We start from the raw sequence: 17,856 nt of genomic DNA, 5'->3' as shown, positions 1-17,856 counted from the left end.
AGGCGTATCAGAGTCTTGCACCTGGTGGATGGCTCGAGTTTCAAGATGTTTGCCCACCAACGTCTGACGATAATACCATCCCTCCGGGCAGCTCATATTGTCAGTGGGTTAATACATGGTGTCAAGCATTGGAAACAGGAGGGCGAGACCCTTTTCTTGCTGCTCAATATGAAAACCTACTACAAGAGGCAGGGTTCGTTAACGTGAACGTGAGAAAGTACAAAGTACCTCAAAACCACTGGCCTAAGAATCGACATTATAAGAAGCTTGGGACACTAAACGCTCTCAACATATCAGAAGGCATTGAAGGGTTATCCATGCGGCCCTTGACCAAATTCCTAGGGTGGTCTGCTGAAGAGGTTCAAGTTCTTTTGGCAAAAACGAGATCGGACGTCAATAATACAAAGCTTCACGCATATTGGCCGGTGTAGGTACGGAGCACGCGTTTGATTCTCTTGCACTAACGTTCAACTAGGTTCGTCACCTATGCTCAAAAGCCAGATACGAATCCTGACCAAGATAGTCCAACAAGCTCCACCTTCTAATGTTGTTGGCTCACAAAAACTATGCCTCAATGATATTCGGGTTGGTCCTTTGCAATAGATCCGGTTCTGTTACGGCTGAACAGTTTGCACGGATTGCACAGATTATGGCCGCAAGATTTGCATTGCCAGATTTTCAGTGTGCTACATGTACATTTTCCGCATACCCAGAACATCGGACAGTGACCCTCATTAAGTATCCCTACATATTCGTGGCCGGGACAGGTTTGATAGTTAAAGGGAAAGTCCAGTCCGGTATTTACCGGCTACGTAGTTAATTAGCGAGTGACTAGGAATATATTAGGAGTCAGAACGTACTCTAGTGTTGGATCGTAAGTATCTCATGTTTGTAGTGCCTTAAAAATGTCTGGTTTATAAGTAGAGTGTTAAAGGATGTTGTGGAAAAGCAGCCGATGAATTAATTACCTACTTGAAGGGGTAGTAACCAGGTTTCTTCTTCTAGAATCCGGCTTCCTCAAGGTGGATAGATCCTATTAAGTTGTGTAACGAAGACTGGATAAAATTGAAAGAATTCTGAAGTCTACAATTCAGAAGAGCTGTGATATATCTAAGAGTACCAGTGTGATTCTTTTGCTGAACGTAACGGTGGCGAGACTTGGACGTTGGACTCGTTGATATCATAAATACGATGCAGCAAGGAGACCGCACTTATCCAGGCTAATTTGTCGGCATCTGAACTAAGGATTTGCTCATTCGTTTTGATCGACTAGCCTAAGGATGGTCTTGGATAAGAATTATAGTAATCAAGTATAAGTCGGTTCTGCGTATATAAAGTACTGTCCGACGCCCTGCTCTGTGTCTTCATTTTGCCTTCAATCGCATAACCTGTGACAATGCTCTCGGAAGACACCCTGACAATCTATCGAAGAGTTTATCGAGCCAATCCGCTACACCAAACCCTATGGAACATGAAATACCCAATTCCTTCTGCCCTCCTCAACCGGGCGTCCCGCTGGTGCACTGGTACAAGCTGCCAGAGGAAAACGAGATCATGGCAGAGATTCCTTTCTCTGTCGTACAGATCATTCATAAACTTGGATACCAGTGCGACCTTGTAATGAATGCATTCTCTGCTTGCAAAGTCTTTGCCAAAGCTACCAGGCATCCTTTACCTGTCCATATGTCACAGCCTCTACATCAAGGCCTAGACGCGTCCAAACGCGGCGTTTATCACGCTTTGATCGACGCCAGTATGACCAAAGCTATTCGCGAATGGAGCCTCTGTGCGATCCTTTTATCCTCACTTGGGAAAATAAAAATCCTTCTGGGTAAACAACAACATGAAGGCATTGTCTACGAATGGCCGTTGTGGGAGTCACAATCACCAACATCTATCTGTTTTCTTTCGTTCACCGACTCAAAGAGATATAGATTGAAAGTTCGGCTAGAGATCAAGGGGATTCGAGATGGAAGGTTTCCAATAGACTTCGAGTCTGGTGACATCGATATGCTAGAAAGCGAGCAAGCATCCTCAAATCTGCCGAACCTACAACATCCGTGGCCATCCTGCGTTCAAAATACGCACCATCTCCAATCAATTATTCCCAACGGATGTTTAGATCCTTATCAGTTAGTTGAGAGGCGGGCCAAGTGAGATGGTCCATCAGCCGGGGAACCTCCATGAACCTTGACCTAACAAACACTGCTCAATGATTAAGCATGCTAGCACCTAGTTCTCCCCATTAACCGGTTTATCCTTGCTTTCTCGACGCCTATGAGTCTCGCATTCACTTGCTGCATTGTAGAGTAAGGAATGACAGATACAATGTGTCAACTATCTGTCCGACACCTCGTGAGCTGATATGACAATTAACGTTTTAGGTACGTACGCCCAGTCTCTGTAACACTTCTATTCAAGATCAGGTATAGTCCAGCATACTGATCTGAGACTTATGCGTAATGTCACCGCAAGAAGACATTTTATCATGCAAAACGACACAAAGAGGAGGTGAAGTCTCCATGAAGGGGCTATACGTCTGCGGAAGGACAAGGGTAATGGGTCTAAGCGTGTTTCTAGAAAGGTGACTTTCATGCAAGAAGCTGGCCAGTATAACCGGTGAAGAAGCCGCCAGTAAAATCTATTACCATGATTGTGGCTCGCGACGGGTGCACTGGGAAGTCTGCAGACATATACTTCAACCGCCCGTGCTCACTCTCACTCGCTCATACTCTCACAAACCTACAGCCAAAGCCAGTTTTATGATCCTTTCAATCAGTAGTTTCCGAGATGTCTTCAAGTATCATCCGCAGAGCCTTCCAACAAATACCGCGGTCGGTTCTCCATGATATCATTCCGCACTACTCAGTTGTCGAGTATTTTTGCAAGATCGTCGGAGTCAATATTTCCTACCTAGCGTTTCTCTCTGTACTCGTTGCAGGAACACGAATCGGAATTAAGCATATTGTCGTCCCTTTCTGGAAGATGCTGCTTAATCTCATTATCTCAAAAGTTATCATCGAGGAGGAGCTTGACATGTACGACACCATTTCGGAGTGGCTGCAAAATCGAAGCCACAGTCGACGTTGTCGGAATGCTCGGTTGCAAAGAACGAACACGTGACTTAGAAGATGCCGAGATCACCCGTGAGGAAGACATGATTTTCAACTATCGGGAGTGGTCCCAGAAACAGCCACTTCAATACGTGCCGGACTCTTCGGGGATTTTCTTGCACAAAGGGTATATGTTTAAGATCAATCAAGTTGAAACCTCTCGCAAAAAAAATGGCAACCAATACCCGCAAACCAGATTCGATGTCTCCGTCTTTTGGCCATCTTGCAAGCCCGTGTTTTCCCTACTAGATCATATCCGTGACGAACAGCTATCGAAATATGTTTCTTACACATTTATCCTTCGACCTTCTTTAGCCGTACCAACCAGTCCAGCATGGCGGATCGCTGCCGAACGACCCACACGGCCCGTATCAACCATCGATATCCCCTACCATTTGAAGCAACAAATTCTGGAAGACTTTAACGACTTTCTTCAGCCTAGAACCCGTAAGAAGTACGCAAAAGATGGACGGCCCTATCGTCGGGGCTATTTATTCTACGGGCCTCCAGGTTGTGGGAAAACAAGCTTGGGTTTCGCTCTAGGGGGCTTGCATGAGATTGACATCTACTGTGTATCACTCAACGACCCTCATGTCACCGAAGAAACCTTGATGGCTCTAGCCACGGATTTACCTCTTCGGTGCATACTCATCCTGGAGGACATTGATTCCAGTGGAATATTTGAATCTAAATCCCGACATGCATCGAACTCGCCCATCAGCCTTTCGTGTCTCCTCAATTTGATGGATGGAATGACGGCCCCCGAAGGTGTTGCTTTCATCATAACAACTAATAATCGAAAGAGGCTCCCAAAAGCACTCATTCGTCCAGGAAGAGTGGACATGGAGATTGAGTTCGAACTGGCAGCAAAGCAGCAGATCAAGGATTTATTCATTCGCATGTATAATCCGGAAACGGACATTCTTTCTAAACGTCCAAGAAAGCTCAGCGATATCTTTTCACCCAGGGATCCCGACACTGCTGATGTGCAGCTAGTCCAGCCAGACAAATCGAATGAAGCTTCAATCTTGTCAAAACGGGATTTTGAAGTATCAATCAACTCTGGACTTCGTTCATTGGCGGACCGATTTACTCAAGATATCCCTGATCATTGCTTACAGCCTCGCTGAGATCCAAGGGTTTCTGTTATTACATAAGAATGATCCACATCAGGCGATTACTTACATTGATGACTGGATAAAGAAACACCCATTTAAAAAGGACGACAGTCATGAACAAAAGGAGGAAGTTCGTGAGACCAGCAATAGCGGATAGGCGGCACTTGACATAGAATTGGTCACGGAAGGAGCGACCCACTCCTGTTAGCCAGGTGAAGTTTCCAAGCGGCGTAAATAAATGCAAACATGCTGCGGGAATAAGGAGAGAGACAGAACTTTCTGTCTTTGGCATTGCATGCTTATTTCCTGCAGGTCTTGAGAATGTGAAGTTACCTTGGTTTGCTTCAGTATCAGCAACCGGCTTAAGGAGGCCACTTTAGGTGAGATGGGCATGAAGCTGAGATGCCTTGATATCGCCCATTTGATATGGCTGATTAAGAAGGCGACGTAAGGTAACACATAGATTTAGACTCGATACTATCACCAGTCGACCTCAAAGAGCTTATGCTGGACCTGGCTGATGATAGACCTCTAAAAGTTGTGGTTTCCCACTTGCTCCCATAAATGTTTCCGAACCATTTTCAAGCCTTGACTTCTCTCATTTTCTTCCATAGCTAAAAGCACCCTCGCCAATGGCCTCGTCCTCCCGCGCTGATCAGCGTCTCGCCCCTGAGGGATTTGTACAGAATCACCCAAGTGATGAAGAGTTCAACCATTCAACCTCTCGAAAGAGACCCGGGGGGGGGGGGTCCAAATTGCTTCTAAGAGCATTATTTTCCCTGACCTGCATTATTCTCTCGACCAGGTCGAGCAACACCCCTCACTCAGTTTGGTTCGAGCTTAACCACGGGGTCCTCGGGTGTACAGAGAGACAACGACGCCCGGTGAACCAGAGAAGTCAACATGGGGTTAACTGTTGCCAGCAGCGGCGAGATTATGAGCTGGCCTAAATACAGAAAATGCCTCCACAATCAATTTCAAATATGTGAATACTCGAGGACCCAAAATTCAGCGGGCAGAGAATAAGCATGACGGAAAATTTGCTGCAGAACATAGGAAGGCAGGCGCCCTTAAAATAGTAGATAAGGAGCAGAATGAAGTATTAATTTGTGTAATACAGTGACTTGTTTTACTCATAATCTGGCCTATTTGAACCGATATAAAAGTTTCAACTTTGGCTTAGAGATAACCTTCAACCCTCCTAGATTAAAGGCCGAGAAAACGACCCAGACTGGCAGGATATGGCCACCGAACAACACGGACCATGGCCACCACCGGTTTATGCCCATGCTGACCTAAGTCCCTTCAACATTCTCCTCCGGAGCGATCAAATTGTCGGTCTTATCAATTAGGAGATGTCTGGAGGGTGTATGGCTTCTGTTTGGTTTCCAAACAGCAGGGTAAGTACCTCTGTCTCAGCTTTTTTCATCAGTTACGATTCTCCGGGCTTGGTACCGTGACTTCATTAAGCTGTATGCACTCGAGCCAGGTGAGTCCCACTACGGTACAATGGATATGTTTCTTACTTTGGTTACACTGGCTGGGATTGAATACAACGCATATCGGAGGTCAGTTCGTCGCGGAGAAGCCTCAGTTCACGCACGACAGAGATAGTGCAGAAAAGTATTCTAATCACAAGACGTTGGAATATCTCAATGGATCGTATGAAAACGTCGAGCATGTAATTTGCCGTCAAATTCAGCATCGCTGGCTCAATAATTGGAGAAAGTGCCGAGTCTGAAACCAATACCACAACTTTATCGCCATCAAGCAGCTACATCCATTTCAAGTCGATATGGCCGTAATCATAGGTTTTCCTCTTTGGGAGATACGTAATCAGATGGATTATTGACTGCAATGCCTGTCCCTAATTGCACAGAAAAATGGGTGCCGACCCAATGACAGCTTCGCAGGCAGTGCCTGCAGGACAACAAATCGAGGCGCCCACATCGCCGGGAAGGTCAAGACAACATTGTCTCGTAGAGGATTCGGAGTGTTGATAGCACAGCGAACCGCAGTAATTTTGAGAAGGGACGACCTCCATGGTTGTGGTAGTTGCTGAAGGCACGGGAGTCGTCGCGAAGAGCGTGGTAAATGTTACGCCGTCAGATATCACCACAACGTGGGTGGCCAATTGTTGTGGTAGGGCAGAGGCCCTTTCAAGGAGGCAAAAAGAGAGGAGTTCGAAGAGATACATTGCAATTGAGGTTCGCTTATGCCGCAAGATCATGGAATAGAGGTCTATCTCTACTTTCTGGTATCAGCAATGCTCTTTATAGCGGCAAGTTTCGTCGTTAAGACGATGTAGCCTGAGTGATCGTGTGTGTGAGTCATCTTCGGGATCTAGCGCCTGCTGTTTGAATAAAGTTTAGCTGGTGCCGAAACCCCTTTTACGAGCTGTAGAAAACCAAAACGCGTTCAATTTCCAACATCCATCTCACTGCTCCGACCTGCGTTGTTCCCCATCACTGAAGTATCAACCTGTCACTCTGTCACGATGTCGAATATCTTGGTAGAAATCCGGCTCATCAAAGAGAGCGTCGACAAGCTTGTGATACTGATGAATTCACACGTGTCTCTAAGAAACGCCGGCCCCACAGAACGAACTGGAAAGAGATCCGGTCCTTGATAAAAGAGCTAGCGGAGAGTCTTCAGTATGTCGAGAAAAAGGTCGAAATCTCTCCTATAGATTAAGAACCTGATGCTCTAATTGTCACTTCTGGGCCTCTACCGCCGATGCCAGATCACACACCAAATGAAAGTCACCACTCACGCCAGAACCCCCCAAGACCCTTGGAAGAAGCCCAGAATAATGAGACCAACACCCAGGAGATTTCGCTGCGGAAAAGCATAGGCCCTTATGCAGATGCTACGGTAGCTCTCCCTTCTCAGCCCGATGGACCTTTGCAGAGCATTCCACGAAACCCTAACATCAACCATTTCTTACAGGGAAGAGCACGGCGTCGTCGTTCTTATGCTCGATAAGGATCAGTGTCGCGACGTGCCATATCTCATCTCTCAGGCCACAGAACTTGGTGCTCACAACATTGGGGCTTTCAAGTACGTATTGACGGACGGTCTTGTGGCAGACCTACCGCCTATCCTCAGTGTTCCTGTGAATATGTCCAAATTCAAGTCCTCTCGTTGCAAGGACAATTTCTGTCATATTTCACGGACAGTTGAACAGGAGACACTGGATATCGGCGATATTGATTTCACACCCACACCGCTTAACAAATTCGCTGAAACACTAGAGGGCCGTCTTACAGATCCTCGGGCTACGGGGAAGATGCAATACTGTACGGACGCCGAGGCTCGGACTCCCCAAGATCGACAAAGACTTGGTTTACCAAGCGAATCTCCAATTTGGCCTCTCAAGGATAATCAATTGGATCGCACCAGGACCGTCGTCCCGGAGCTTCATTATCCGTTTGCATGTATATCGGGCGCACACGGATCACTCTTTTCTTCCCATAGCGAGGATGGAAAGATACCATATCTCAGCGTCCTACACGAGAGAGAGAAGCTCTGGTATGTCGTGGCTCGAAAAGATGGCCATCTCATCGAGAAGATTGTCAAGAGATGGAAATGTGCGCAGAAGGTGCGACATGCCTCTCTCTGGTTTTAGCTGTCGGACCTCAAGGATCTGGATGCATGCTTTGTCAACTTTGTTCAGCATGCAAACGAGGTAGTCGTGGTGTTTGGAGGTATCTACCATCACGGTGGTACTACTGGCCATTCTCTTGCTGAGGCCATAAATTATGCCCCCCCTGGTTGGAGTATCAAAGGCTACTCTGCATGCAGCTCCAACTGTCCTGGATATCCTATACCTAACGCATATTTGGAGTTTCGTGCCCCAAATGAACCACAACTCGAACAAGAGAACGAACATGAGCAGGAGGACAAACGCAAGAACCCTCGAAAGAGGCAGAGAGATCTGTCCCCTCCGCCCTCCGCAGAAGCTAAGTGGCAAAAGGAGTCGAACTTCGCCTAGTCCAGACATTATCGCTCCTGATATGGTTGAGACTGCTCTAATCTTGCAGATGGCGAAGTCCATCTGTAGTGCAGCGGCCATCAAGCCGTTTTTCACAATCGTCCACGGCCCCCGGCTCCTCGAACTCACAGCGTTACGAAAGATGAAGGATGGCGATCATTCTCAAATGCACAAGAACGCTACACAGATGATTCGTTTCTTGTCAAACAAAAATGACTTTGTCAAGTTTGCTTCCCGGCTATCTCAACTTCGTTTAGCTCAAACATTCCAACCTAAAGAAGAGCGGCCGCCAGAGAATTCGGAGAGGCCTCGTTCAAAATATCTCCAAGGAAAATGGATTAGAACCACGCCAGTATCGTTACTGCCAAGAGAATGGCCAAAAATGGGAAGAGTGTTGTAAAAGATGTCCTGGTATTCTCTGCTTTATTCTCTTTCAGACTCAGCCGTTTGGCTTTTCTCCACAGAGTGGGTCCGTCTCAAAGGCACACAATTTGACTCTCTCCAACGGCATCTCATCGCTGAGTCCGATGCTGAGTATATTTCTACACTTTGCTCCGCCGGAAAGATGTTTGAAGATTCACTGGAGCTGGGGGCTGATGATGTCGAGTTTGTCGGGGAAACACTCTTACTGGACAAAGTTCCAGAAGAAAAATTGATATCCTGTCTCAGACCTGTCGAGACAACGGATGAGCTTGTTTATAATAAGAACAACTACCCGGATTGACGGAACCACAGTACTGGCTTGATAACTTGGATTTGCCAATTGACCCAACCTATGTGGGTCCCGGCGAAAAACAGTGCGATGTGTGTAATAAAAGCAAGTGTGATTGCGCTCATCGCCGTCCTAAGATACTACCTCGCATTCGGATATACGACGGCAAGGGTCGAGGTCTACAAGCCGCCGCGGAAGAGTCCGACAAGATTGCACACCATGAGGGTGAACTTATTGGCCAAATCTCGGGAGAATTGGCGCCTCCCGGCACGTATCGCAACGGATGGTGTATTATGATGTGGAGGGATGATTTTTACGTTGACATGCAGGTCGAGGTTGCCCAAGTAAACTGCGAGAGGATCAGCAACATCTTCAAGCTGATGAATCATGATCTTAATCCGACCGTCATCCTCGATATAACGCCGCTCAACGGCGTTATATCACGTGCTGAGAGAAGTCTACCCTATACTCGAGCGATTGAATACTCTCTAGGGTTCTACCTTATCGATTTGCCGTCCACCCATCCGAACTATATATGCCCACATGCGTAAAGTGAAAAGCCGTTGTCACGCTGGGCTATTACAAAGAATCAATCGATGCCAGGATCGTTTATACGCCTCCTCTTTGATGCACGTTGCTGGCTGTCTCCTTCGCTCTTTCGCTTCCGGTGGCTAGCTGTACCCAAGGGGGAGGCCAGGTCTTGTCCCATTATCAACCTTTGTACGGATTATAGCGAGCCTCTGAAGTGCCACGGCTGTGAACGTCCTTATTTGAGACATATAGTGAATTTATATGAGACGCTTAGTTTCACACTCTTTCCAAACTTGTTATCCGCGTTGATAAAGGAGCTATCACTGAAAATGCCTGGAATTATGCAAGGCCGACGGTGATGAGATCAACTACATGTCTGGCAGTTGGTATTTCATTCTTCAAGTCATGAGGCCAATATGCATGACCGGTGTAGGGGTCGACAGCAAGGCCTTCCCATGATTAACGAAATTTCAGCCTCAAAGCGACTGGTGTATTGATGGAACGAGTCCCTGTTGACCCCAAGTTCTACAAGACCGTCTCCAAAAGGACCTACAGAATCTGCGCCAATCTTAGCATCGTAGAAGGAAATGCAGATTTCGCGATGAGATTTCTTTTGCCCGATCCCGATCATTCTTGTAAGCCTGGCTATCTGTGGTACTCGCGCTCTCTTCGGATGAGCGATGAACTCACACCGACCTCTCCCGATCCTAGGACACGACGTATTGGTGCTTTGCGCTTGTCCCTTCGCTTTAGCCAAACAATTCTTTGCGCTCTAACCTTTTCAAGCTTATATGAGGCTGGAGAGGCAAGATTTACGACAAGCTGATCCCCGCACTCCTCCTTGATCTGAATTATATACCTTCTTGACCTGAAGAGTTTTGACATCTGTACCCGACAAGAACAGATATATATCCCAACGCCAAGCCTTTGCATCAATTTTTCGGTTATAAAGAGTGTGATGGACGTAATTCCTACAAGGTTGCTGGATATTGATAAGGTGCCGACTGTGAGGGTGAGATAGTTGGGATCGGCCTGTTCAGGGATAGAATCTCCTAAGTTATTGAAATGATGATAGGTAAATCTAGAAACAGAAGAATTCAAATTGTACACCCTTGGGGAAAACCAAATGTTAGTGATCATGTTCACAAACCCGACCGTCATCTGTTCCAATGGATAAGACTTACCGCACCCTGGACGCACGCGCTACCGGCTGGGCAGCAGATCGATGTGTTCTCATTGCCGTTCGAAACGCAAACGTTATCGCCTTCCACATTGGGTGGATTTATGACACAACTTTGAGCAGGCTCTCCAGAGAAAAAGCCATCTCCTGTTGCTGGGGTGCTTTGTCCCCGTGGGTGTGGGAACGCGAACGAGAGTACTGCACCTGCAATGACGAAGAATAATGTATTAGAGTGCATTGTCGATTGTTGGAAAAGGATGATAAGCTGAAATAGAGGGCAAGTGAGTATTACCCGTCGGTGAAAGAATCGAACGGAGTTGGACGGGCAAAGGAAGGTGTTTCGGTGGAACTTAATACAGCGACAGTAGTAGAGAAGTGATCAGGATGAAGGAGTGTCTTACAGGTTTTATACTTGGTCAAGCTAGAATTCAACAGACCGACAATTTCAGAGACCAATATTAGACCCCACTAGGATCCAAAAGAGATCCCCAAGGAGCCAGAAAGAGAGGGATATCAGTATTGAATTGGTGTACAGTGTGGCTGTGGCGAAGTTACAGTACCATTTACAAGTTTTGAACTTTTTTTTTTAAAGTCATAGACTGTCCCAGCCGCCGATTCAGTGGCAGCTATGCAGCGTTCCGACTGTAGGTAGGGATAGCCCCACCAACAAGTCCTAATATCTGTTCTGTATCTAAGTTACGTGTTAGGCCCTTCCCGGCCCTCCTCTGGTTCTGTCTTCTAGTGAACACTCGTCTGCGCCGCTGTATAGTTGAACCGTGGACGCGGCCGACGGGACTTGGTCCGCGGCATTCGTCCAATCCGCGTTCTGCTTGGCTGGATTGCTGTCGCTGGGGGCCCTACCGAGCGCCTGGCCGGCCCTAGTGCGATAGCCACTGGTTTGGGAGTGCGCTGCATAAAGTGCAGATGAGTAGTGTGCGAGGCTTACTCGTTAATGCTGGTCAGGTCATTACTCACTTTCGACCATCAAGACACCATCGGCAGCCGAACGCGTCGCCACAGCGTCCTTCGCGTAGATAGCGGGCCACGATATTAGCGAGCTATGGAAGTGGAAGTGTGTAATGCGTCTAAAAAATACTTTCTGAGCTATGGGTGATGTTAATAGTGATAGCATAATTTAATATAGTGACTTCCTAAAGTGTGTTCTCCGTGTGATGGACCATTTCTTCCCCGTTAACTCCGCCTCTTTGCCGTATACTTTTCACTCTTTAATACTGTAAACTATAGTCAGGCAGGAAGATGAAGTGCCAAAGTCTATCTTTCATCCGGGGGCGTACATGAAAGAGGTAACACTCTCTTCCCGCGTACTTGTACTGTTTATTAAGTGTTTCAGGAGGCTCGAAAGGTGATTTTCAACGTGTCAACGCGTTATTGATGAAGGAGGTGGAGAAGATAGATATGTCTAAAGATATGTTCTATGTTGTGCGTGATGAGGAGTGTTCTACTGTATATTATGCGTGATCGCAGTGATGTCATGGAAATTATATGCCTCTTATTAAGTCCGCCTCTTCGTCGCGTCTCTTCACGCTTAGACACCGTATACTTCGGTTGGGCAAGAAAATGAGGGGACTTAAATCCGTTTTCCATCGTGAGCGTACATGAAAGGGAGGCCATTCCCTTCCCGTGTACTGGTACTGTATGTCGGGTGTTTCGTGAGGTGTAGAGGGTGATTTTCGGGACTTTGACGCGTCGTTCATGAGAGGATCACCGCGTTGTTGAGCTCCTCCTGGCACTTAGAGAGAGCCAGACTGCTTCTCTGAGAGTTCCCAGTTATGAATTGAATTTTCCGTCGACCAACCATAATCGTTCCAAAGCGTGAACAAGAGTAAAGAGCAGGCTATCGAAATTTGATAGATTTGTGCTCTCTCGTACTGTATACAGCATCTTTATTGAGCGACTATACGTCTAATATACTGTTATGGATATGAGATTATGCTCGGGCTTGAGATGTTGTTCATTGTTCATTTTATGTTGTTATCTTTTTCACTCTTGGCTCCCATACCGCACATATATATCCACTTGCTCCCAGAGAGGACTGCTGGAGTGCCTTGACAATGGTGACCAAAAATTGACCAATCCTTCTCCTTGCAATACCACATCTGAAGGTATTTTGACCGAATCTTCAGCATGTACTCTTCAGGCTTCCATGCTTGGCTACACCAATAGATTCAGACCTGTTCAACACGTTTTGAGGATGTCGTTCGAAAAGCGATTCGGAAGTACTTTAATTCTAAATGCTCCTAAAAAGAAGAAGGCAAAAGTTGTACCGTGCTTAATGGAATACAACTGCAAGTTTAGTCCACGAGAATGATATTGTAGTGAGAACTAAGGTCAGATGACCTGCAGTACCTTTCATTTTTCAACGCTGCAGCGGTGTCTGAAGCTGATCCTTCTTGCTGATCTCTGTTCACGGGGAATGTCCAGAGTCAAACTTAAGTCTCAATTGTAATTAGATCCATTTTTGAGGCCATTCCATCGGTCGATACTCTAGAGCTGACCGAGTCTCGATATGAATTCCCCAAAAAGCTAGCCAATCTGCGTTCGCCGTTTCTTCTTCCTCATCACACGTCTGCAAGGCCGTCTTGATGAGGACAGCTGCATCAAAAGCCTCTTGCAGCAAATTAAAGGTGACGTGCAGACTTCTCTGGTGGCATGAAATCTGAAATCGTAATGATGAAATCTCTTTCTCCAGTCTCTCTATTGTGATCAATTCCTCCCTCCTCTGGAAGTCGTCTATCCTCTTCAATAACGCCTCCATGGTCAGATCGTCGCTATAATCGGAAATGCTAGGCGAGTGTGGCCGTTCTTTGTCCATGTCTGTTTGTGGAGTGCAAAAGCAAATGATTTTAGGAAGATAGGATGGAATACTTTGTAATGCCGCGTGAGCGACCGTTCAAGCCAGGGAAGCTGCTGTCTTATGTTCGATGGTTGAAGTAAGACGTGGGCAGAGGCCCGAAGAGGATCCTGGAGCTCGATTGGATTCCTATCGTGATTCACGCGATCCATAAATATCGGAGACTGAGTTGCTCAAGTACCTCTACTGGACCAAGCGCATCTATCCTCCTACACGACCTTTTGACACCGCTACCGCGTCAGGAGTAGCAATACTCCAGTTTTCTGTCTGCGATCTCCTGCAAGTTTTTGTTGTCGCATGGACCCAGTATCGAGTTCGGGAGAATAATTATTTTCGGTACATAGAAGCAACACGATGTTGTGCTGGTGTGGTATCGTCATCCAGTTACCTCAATGGTTCCGTCGAAAGGAAAGTGGGACGAGAAACAACGGCACGGGAGAAGTGACAGTTAGGCCTCCGACATACATCAGCGTGATTGAAGCGGTCGCCTCTCATGTCGACGAGATTAGCTCGCAAGAAGTGACCACCGACGGCCCCAACTTTTTGAGATCCCAGGCTCCATCCCCCGAATCTCTGGGACAAATCAGCGACCAGAGGGAGGAATATCTCAAGAGCGTTGAAATTTGATGCCTTACTGGGTTGATTAGATAGAAAAGAACCGCTTTCAAAGCATGTAACTCATCAATGAACATTAACATCGAGTTTTGTGGATCCCAAACGCTCCACTGAGGCTTGACGAGGCGACGCACTGGTTTACGTATCGAGAGTACGTATATGTTTTCGGAATAAGCTATCTAACCTATCTAAAATCTCCATGAGGTTACCCGCAGCAGACGGAGTGCAGAAAGAGGAAGAATCCATCGTCGATACATCAGCCGTTAGAAATTGTCGCTCCAGGCGGAAAATGTCGGCATCACGCCCAAGAGCAACCACATCAGCAAAGCCGCTGGAGAGACTCTCGATCGCCCTGCAACACCGGTGAAGAGGCTGATGTTGGCCGAAGAAACAGTGGTAGAAAGAGGGCCAGGGCTTGTGCCCTGGGTCGAGCCAAGAGGGCCGTCGCCCGTGGCAGACAGTGGCGACGGCGACGTAAAAGATTCGCCAGAGGGAACCACGGTCACAATCTTCGAAGGAGGGTTCGTTATAGAGACGCTGTCGGTGGAAAGGGCAGGAATGGTCGCCCCAGAAGTGACATTGACTGCGAATGGATTTGGAGAGACGCAGGAGGTGACAGAGGTGCTGGCGGCGGTCAGATTGACGACTGTAAAGCCGTAATTGCTGGTTAAGTTTATGACGCCGGAGCCGAACAGGCCATCGAATTGAATCTCAACGGTCGCCTCTGGTGGAGCGCTGGAAGTGTTCGTCCAAACAAAGTCCTTTGACATACTGGCCGTGGGGGTGGTTGTCTGGATGTCAGTTCGAAAGGTGTCCGCAGAGACCATCCCCAAGGGGAAGTAAAGAGCAACGAAGGTGGAAACCTGGGCGGCAGTGCGTAGCAGCATCGTTGGGAGGGTCTTTTGTGAGAATGAGCAACGGAAGGAGACATTGCCTACCACGACATTTATAGGCAAAAGTCCAAAATTGGATCTTCCAAAGGCAGCGTCTATGAATAGAATGGCTGAGAGCCACAATGGGCTCCCCATCTGACGCAGTACTGCGAAATATAAAGCACCGTCGTGATGTAGGCTTCACAGCCAGCCAAGTTGCACAACCAAAAACGATGGTAAAGCAAAAGGAAGAGCAAACTAGAAAGGAGAGGACCACACAACGACGAAAGAGGAAGCGAGGCTGGCTTAATAAAACATTCCTCCTCTGGCAGATATGCGGATTCGAATTTACGGTCTGTCTCCGAAATCCCGAGAGCGGGCAGGTGACATTTTTTCAGACGCCCAATGGAGGATCATTGCCATGTAGCGTCGAAGAACTTGTAAGAAGCCTGTTGACGCGATCTCCTATTGACTTCAGGGGCTAAGTCTCGTCCAGAAGTCAAATGACCCGCAGGTAGAGATACGGACCGTGAAGGATTTTGAGCATGTTGGGGGAAAGGGAAGTGCTCGAGCAAAGCCAAGGCCGGGAACGAAGTCGAAGCATAACCAACCCGCGCAGGTCCACAACCAGAACAAAGCCTCGGCAAGAAGGAGAGGAAAGAAAGTTTTCCTTCACAACACTTCTTTGCCAGACCCGCCATCCTTTGGAGCTCTCAGTCCGAGGGACAAAAACTTTCTGTTCAACACAGAGCAACACAAGTTGAATCTCGTGGATTTCGGGCTACTGGAGGAGCTGCATCTAAATATAGTCCCATAGGCATCAAGCAACTGGCATTATCCTTGGGAATCTTTACAACTTTGCTATTGTCATGTCCTGACGTTCTGAGCCAGCAGTGATTTGGCGCCGAGCACAGTGCCTGTAAACTATATTTGTTTTTTCTGAGAAACGCTTAGCATAAATCGTGCTAGCTTGGTGAACTGCCACGGAACGCCATTCGTTGGTGCAACTCAGTGTTAGTTTCTACAACTCAGTCTTAGTTTCTATCTACGTCGAAAGTGTACGTGAGTTACTCCTCTTCTCATATCAGTCACATCTTTGGATCGGAGAATAATCGGCCGAGAAGTGCTAGAGGAAAACCCAACATTGGTCGACCGCGAACAGTGCCGTGCCACAATTTGTCAAAGTCACCACAGTCCAAGTTTCATCGGTGTCACCAGCTAAACCCAAGGAGCCAGGTGACTATTTTCTCACGCTTAGCAGCGGTTGAGTGATCCGTGGTGGGCCTGGCAGCGTTACGGTAGCTTCACGACGGGAACGAAATTGCAGGAAGGCCTAGCTACTCTATGAGGTCGTATGACGATGGTATGACGAGAATCGTATGGTATAGATGTGGACAATATTTGAATCTCATCTAACATGATCCGTTGCAAATCAGCAATACGTTTCACCAATATAACCGGCCGGCGGTTCCATTACTGTACAGTACCAATTCCATCTGTGACAAATATCTTCAGAACGGGCCCGATAGAACATTCAAAAGAGAACCATTCGTTGATACCTGAGATCCGTGGTGATGTGCATATGGTCACAATGTTGATTCCCAACAACAATCAATCTCCCAGCTCAGCGAAGTACAAAAGTTGGTTTGGTCATTCGACTGACCCATGGACCTTGTTGCCTATCTTCAGCTACGTTAGGGTTCTTTTGTGTCCAGGGCGACAGTTCATAATCACCACGAAAGAGCTTCTTTCGCTGGCCCTGTTCTGCCGCAGGGAGCTCGGCCGTGAGAGGAGTTTCAGTGGAGCTATCGGGAAAATGATTTTCGTATACGTAACAGTGTACTTCCAGGACCATCACCGGTGGACACTTTTTCGAGAGAGACCACGTCCGTTTCTGGGTGCTGCAACCAGGTCGTGAACAGATACCGGCGGTCGGTTGTTCTCCCGGAGCGATGGGATGATCTCTCTGGTAAGCCGGAGACCGAAGCTTGCGGCAAAGCGCACATCTGTGCCTGGATGTAGGTAGCTCGGATTGTTTCTTTAGATTGGTGTAAGCCCTCGGATCTTCAAGCTCGATATGTCGGCTCATATGATGAGGTTGGTGACTCAAAGGCATCCTGCTGAGTATTTGTCTGTCCTAGTCTTCGAGATGTCCACAGTGACGATGATTACTGCTCTATACTGGGTTCACCTGCACAGTCGTTAAATCAGCGTTGATTCAGCTTGCATATTAAGGAAAACAGCTAGCAGGGGAATGCCAGTCAACCTAGTAGCACTGTGAGGAGCCCAAAACGTACACCGAATTCGTGGGGGTTCAATACTGGATGTCGAAGGACTGCATTTGGAGCCAGATTAAGTCTCTTCCTCCTGTATGCTTCCTTTTACTCGCGGTCAAGGGTCTGGAATGAGCTCTTCTCACAGGACAATGGTTATAGTACCCATGATATATCAAAAGGATCTTCTTGCGGACATCAAAATCCCAGTCCTAAGAAGAACAGTAGCCTTTTGGCTTTCAAAATGGCACGCTGTTATCATAGCGAATGGCTTAACCTCCGCATCGAACGAAATGAAATCATTTTGTCCATCTCGGACCGGCTTCAAACGCTTATCAACGACACTCCCGGTCCTGATCTTCAGCAGCCCAGCCTGTTGGTCTTCGTCGGCCATACCGCTAAATCGTTGGCCCTTCGATCGCTCAGTGTAGACCAGAACAGGCAGAGGTCGGCAGGCAGACGGAAACGAGGCGGCGGAGTGCATCTCCAACCCGCAAATTGCAACGTGTTCCGCGACTTTCCCGTGCTTTTAGCTGATGGTGACCTTCCGTACCGGGACAACATGAAAAGGTCCTC

At 47.4% G+C, this 17,856-nt stretch overlaps 3 protein-coding genes across 4 annotated transcripts; all 3 read left to right on the top strand.

Moving 5' to 3' along the window:
* Nucleotides 1–3,094: 3,094 nt before the first annotated feature.
* On the top strand, nucleotides 3,095–4,630 carry PV06_09728 (uncharacterized protein; the record flags this gene model as incomplete). The annotated part of the gene is made up of 1 exon (XM_016411194.1): nucleotides 3,095–4,630. One exon carries the CDS (start codon nucleotides 3,095–3,097, stop codon nucleotides 4,241–4,243), a length of 1,149 nt encoding a protein of 382 aa, XP_016257948.1. The 3' UTR covers nucleotides 4,244–4,630.
* A 2,132-nt stretch (nucleotides 4,631–6,762) lies between these two features.
* Nucleotides 6,763–9,714, top strand: PV06_09727. Of its 2 annotated transcripts, XM_016411193.1 has the most exons (2): nucleotides 6,763–7,105; nucleotides 7,181–9,714. In XM_016411193.1, the coding sequence occupies exons 1-2, from the start codon at nucleotides 7,092–7,094 to the stop codon at nucleotides 7,857–7,859; spliced, it is 693 nt and encodes a 230-aa protein (XP_016257947.1). In that variant the 5' UTR covers nucleotides 6,763–7,091; the 3' UTR covers nucleotides 7,860–9,714. The 2 variants fall into 2 exon arrangements, with proteins under 2 accessions (XP_016257947.1, XP_016257946.1); XM_016411192.1 differs by having other exon boundaries at nucleotides 6,763–9,714.
* A 4,160-nt stretch (nucleotides 9,715–13,874) lies between these two features.
* PV06_09726 (uncharacterized protein) lies at nucleotides 13,875–14,147 on the top strand (the record flags this gene model as incomplete). Its single annotated transcript, XM_016411191.1, has 1 exon — nucleotides 13,875–14,147. One exon carries the CDS (start codon nucleotides 13,875–13,877, stop codon nucleotides 14,145–14,147), a length of 273 nt encoding a protein of 90 aa, XP_016257945.1.
* Nucleotides 14,148–17,856: the final 3,709 nt, after the last annotated feature.

Source organism: Exophiala oligosperma (assembly GCF_000835515.1).
Source record: "Exophiala oligosperma strain CBS 72588 unplaced genomic scaffold supercont1.11, whole genome shotgun sequence".
NCBI lineage: Eukaryota > Fungi > Ascomycota > Eurotiomycetes > Chaetothyriales > Herpotrichiellaceae > Exophiala > Exophiala oligosperma.
This window is presented reverse-complemented; position numbering and strand designations above follow the sequence as displayed.

Coding starts and splice junctions, on each gene's coding strand:
- PV06_09727 (XM_016411192.1), top strand. CDS start 7,128: ATGGACCTTTGCAGAGCATTCCACGAAACCCTAACATCAACCATTTCT.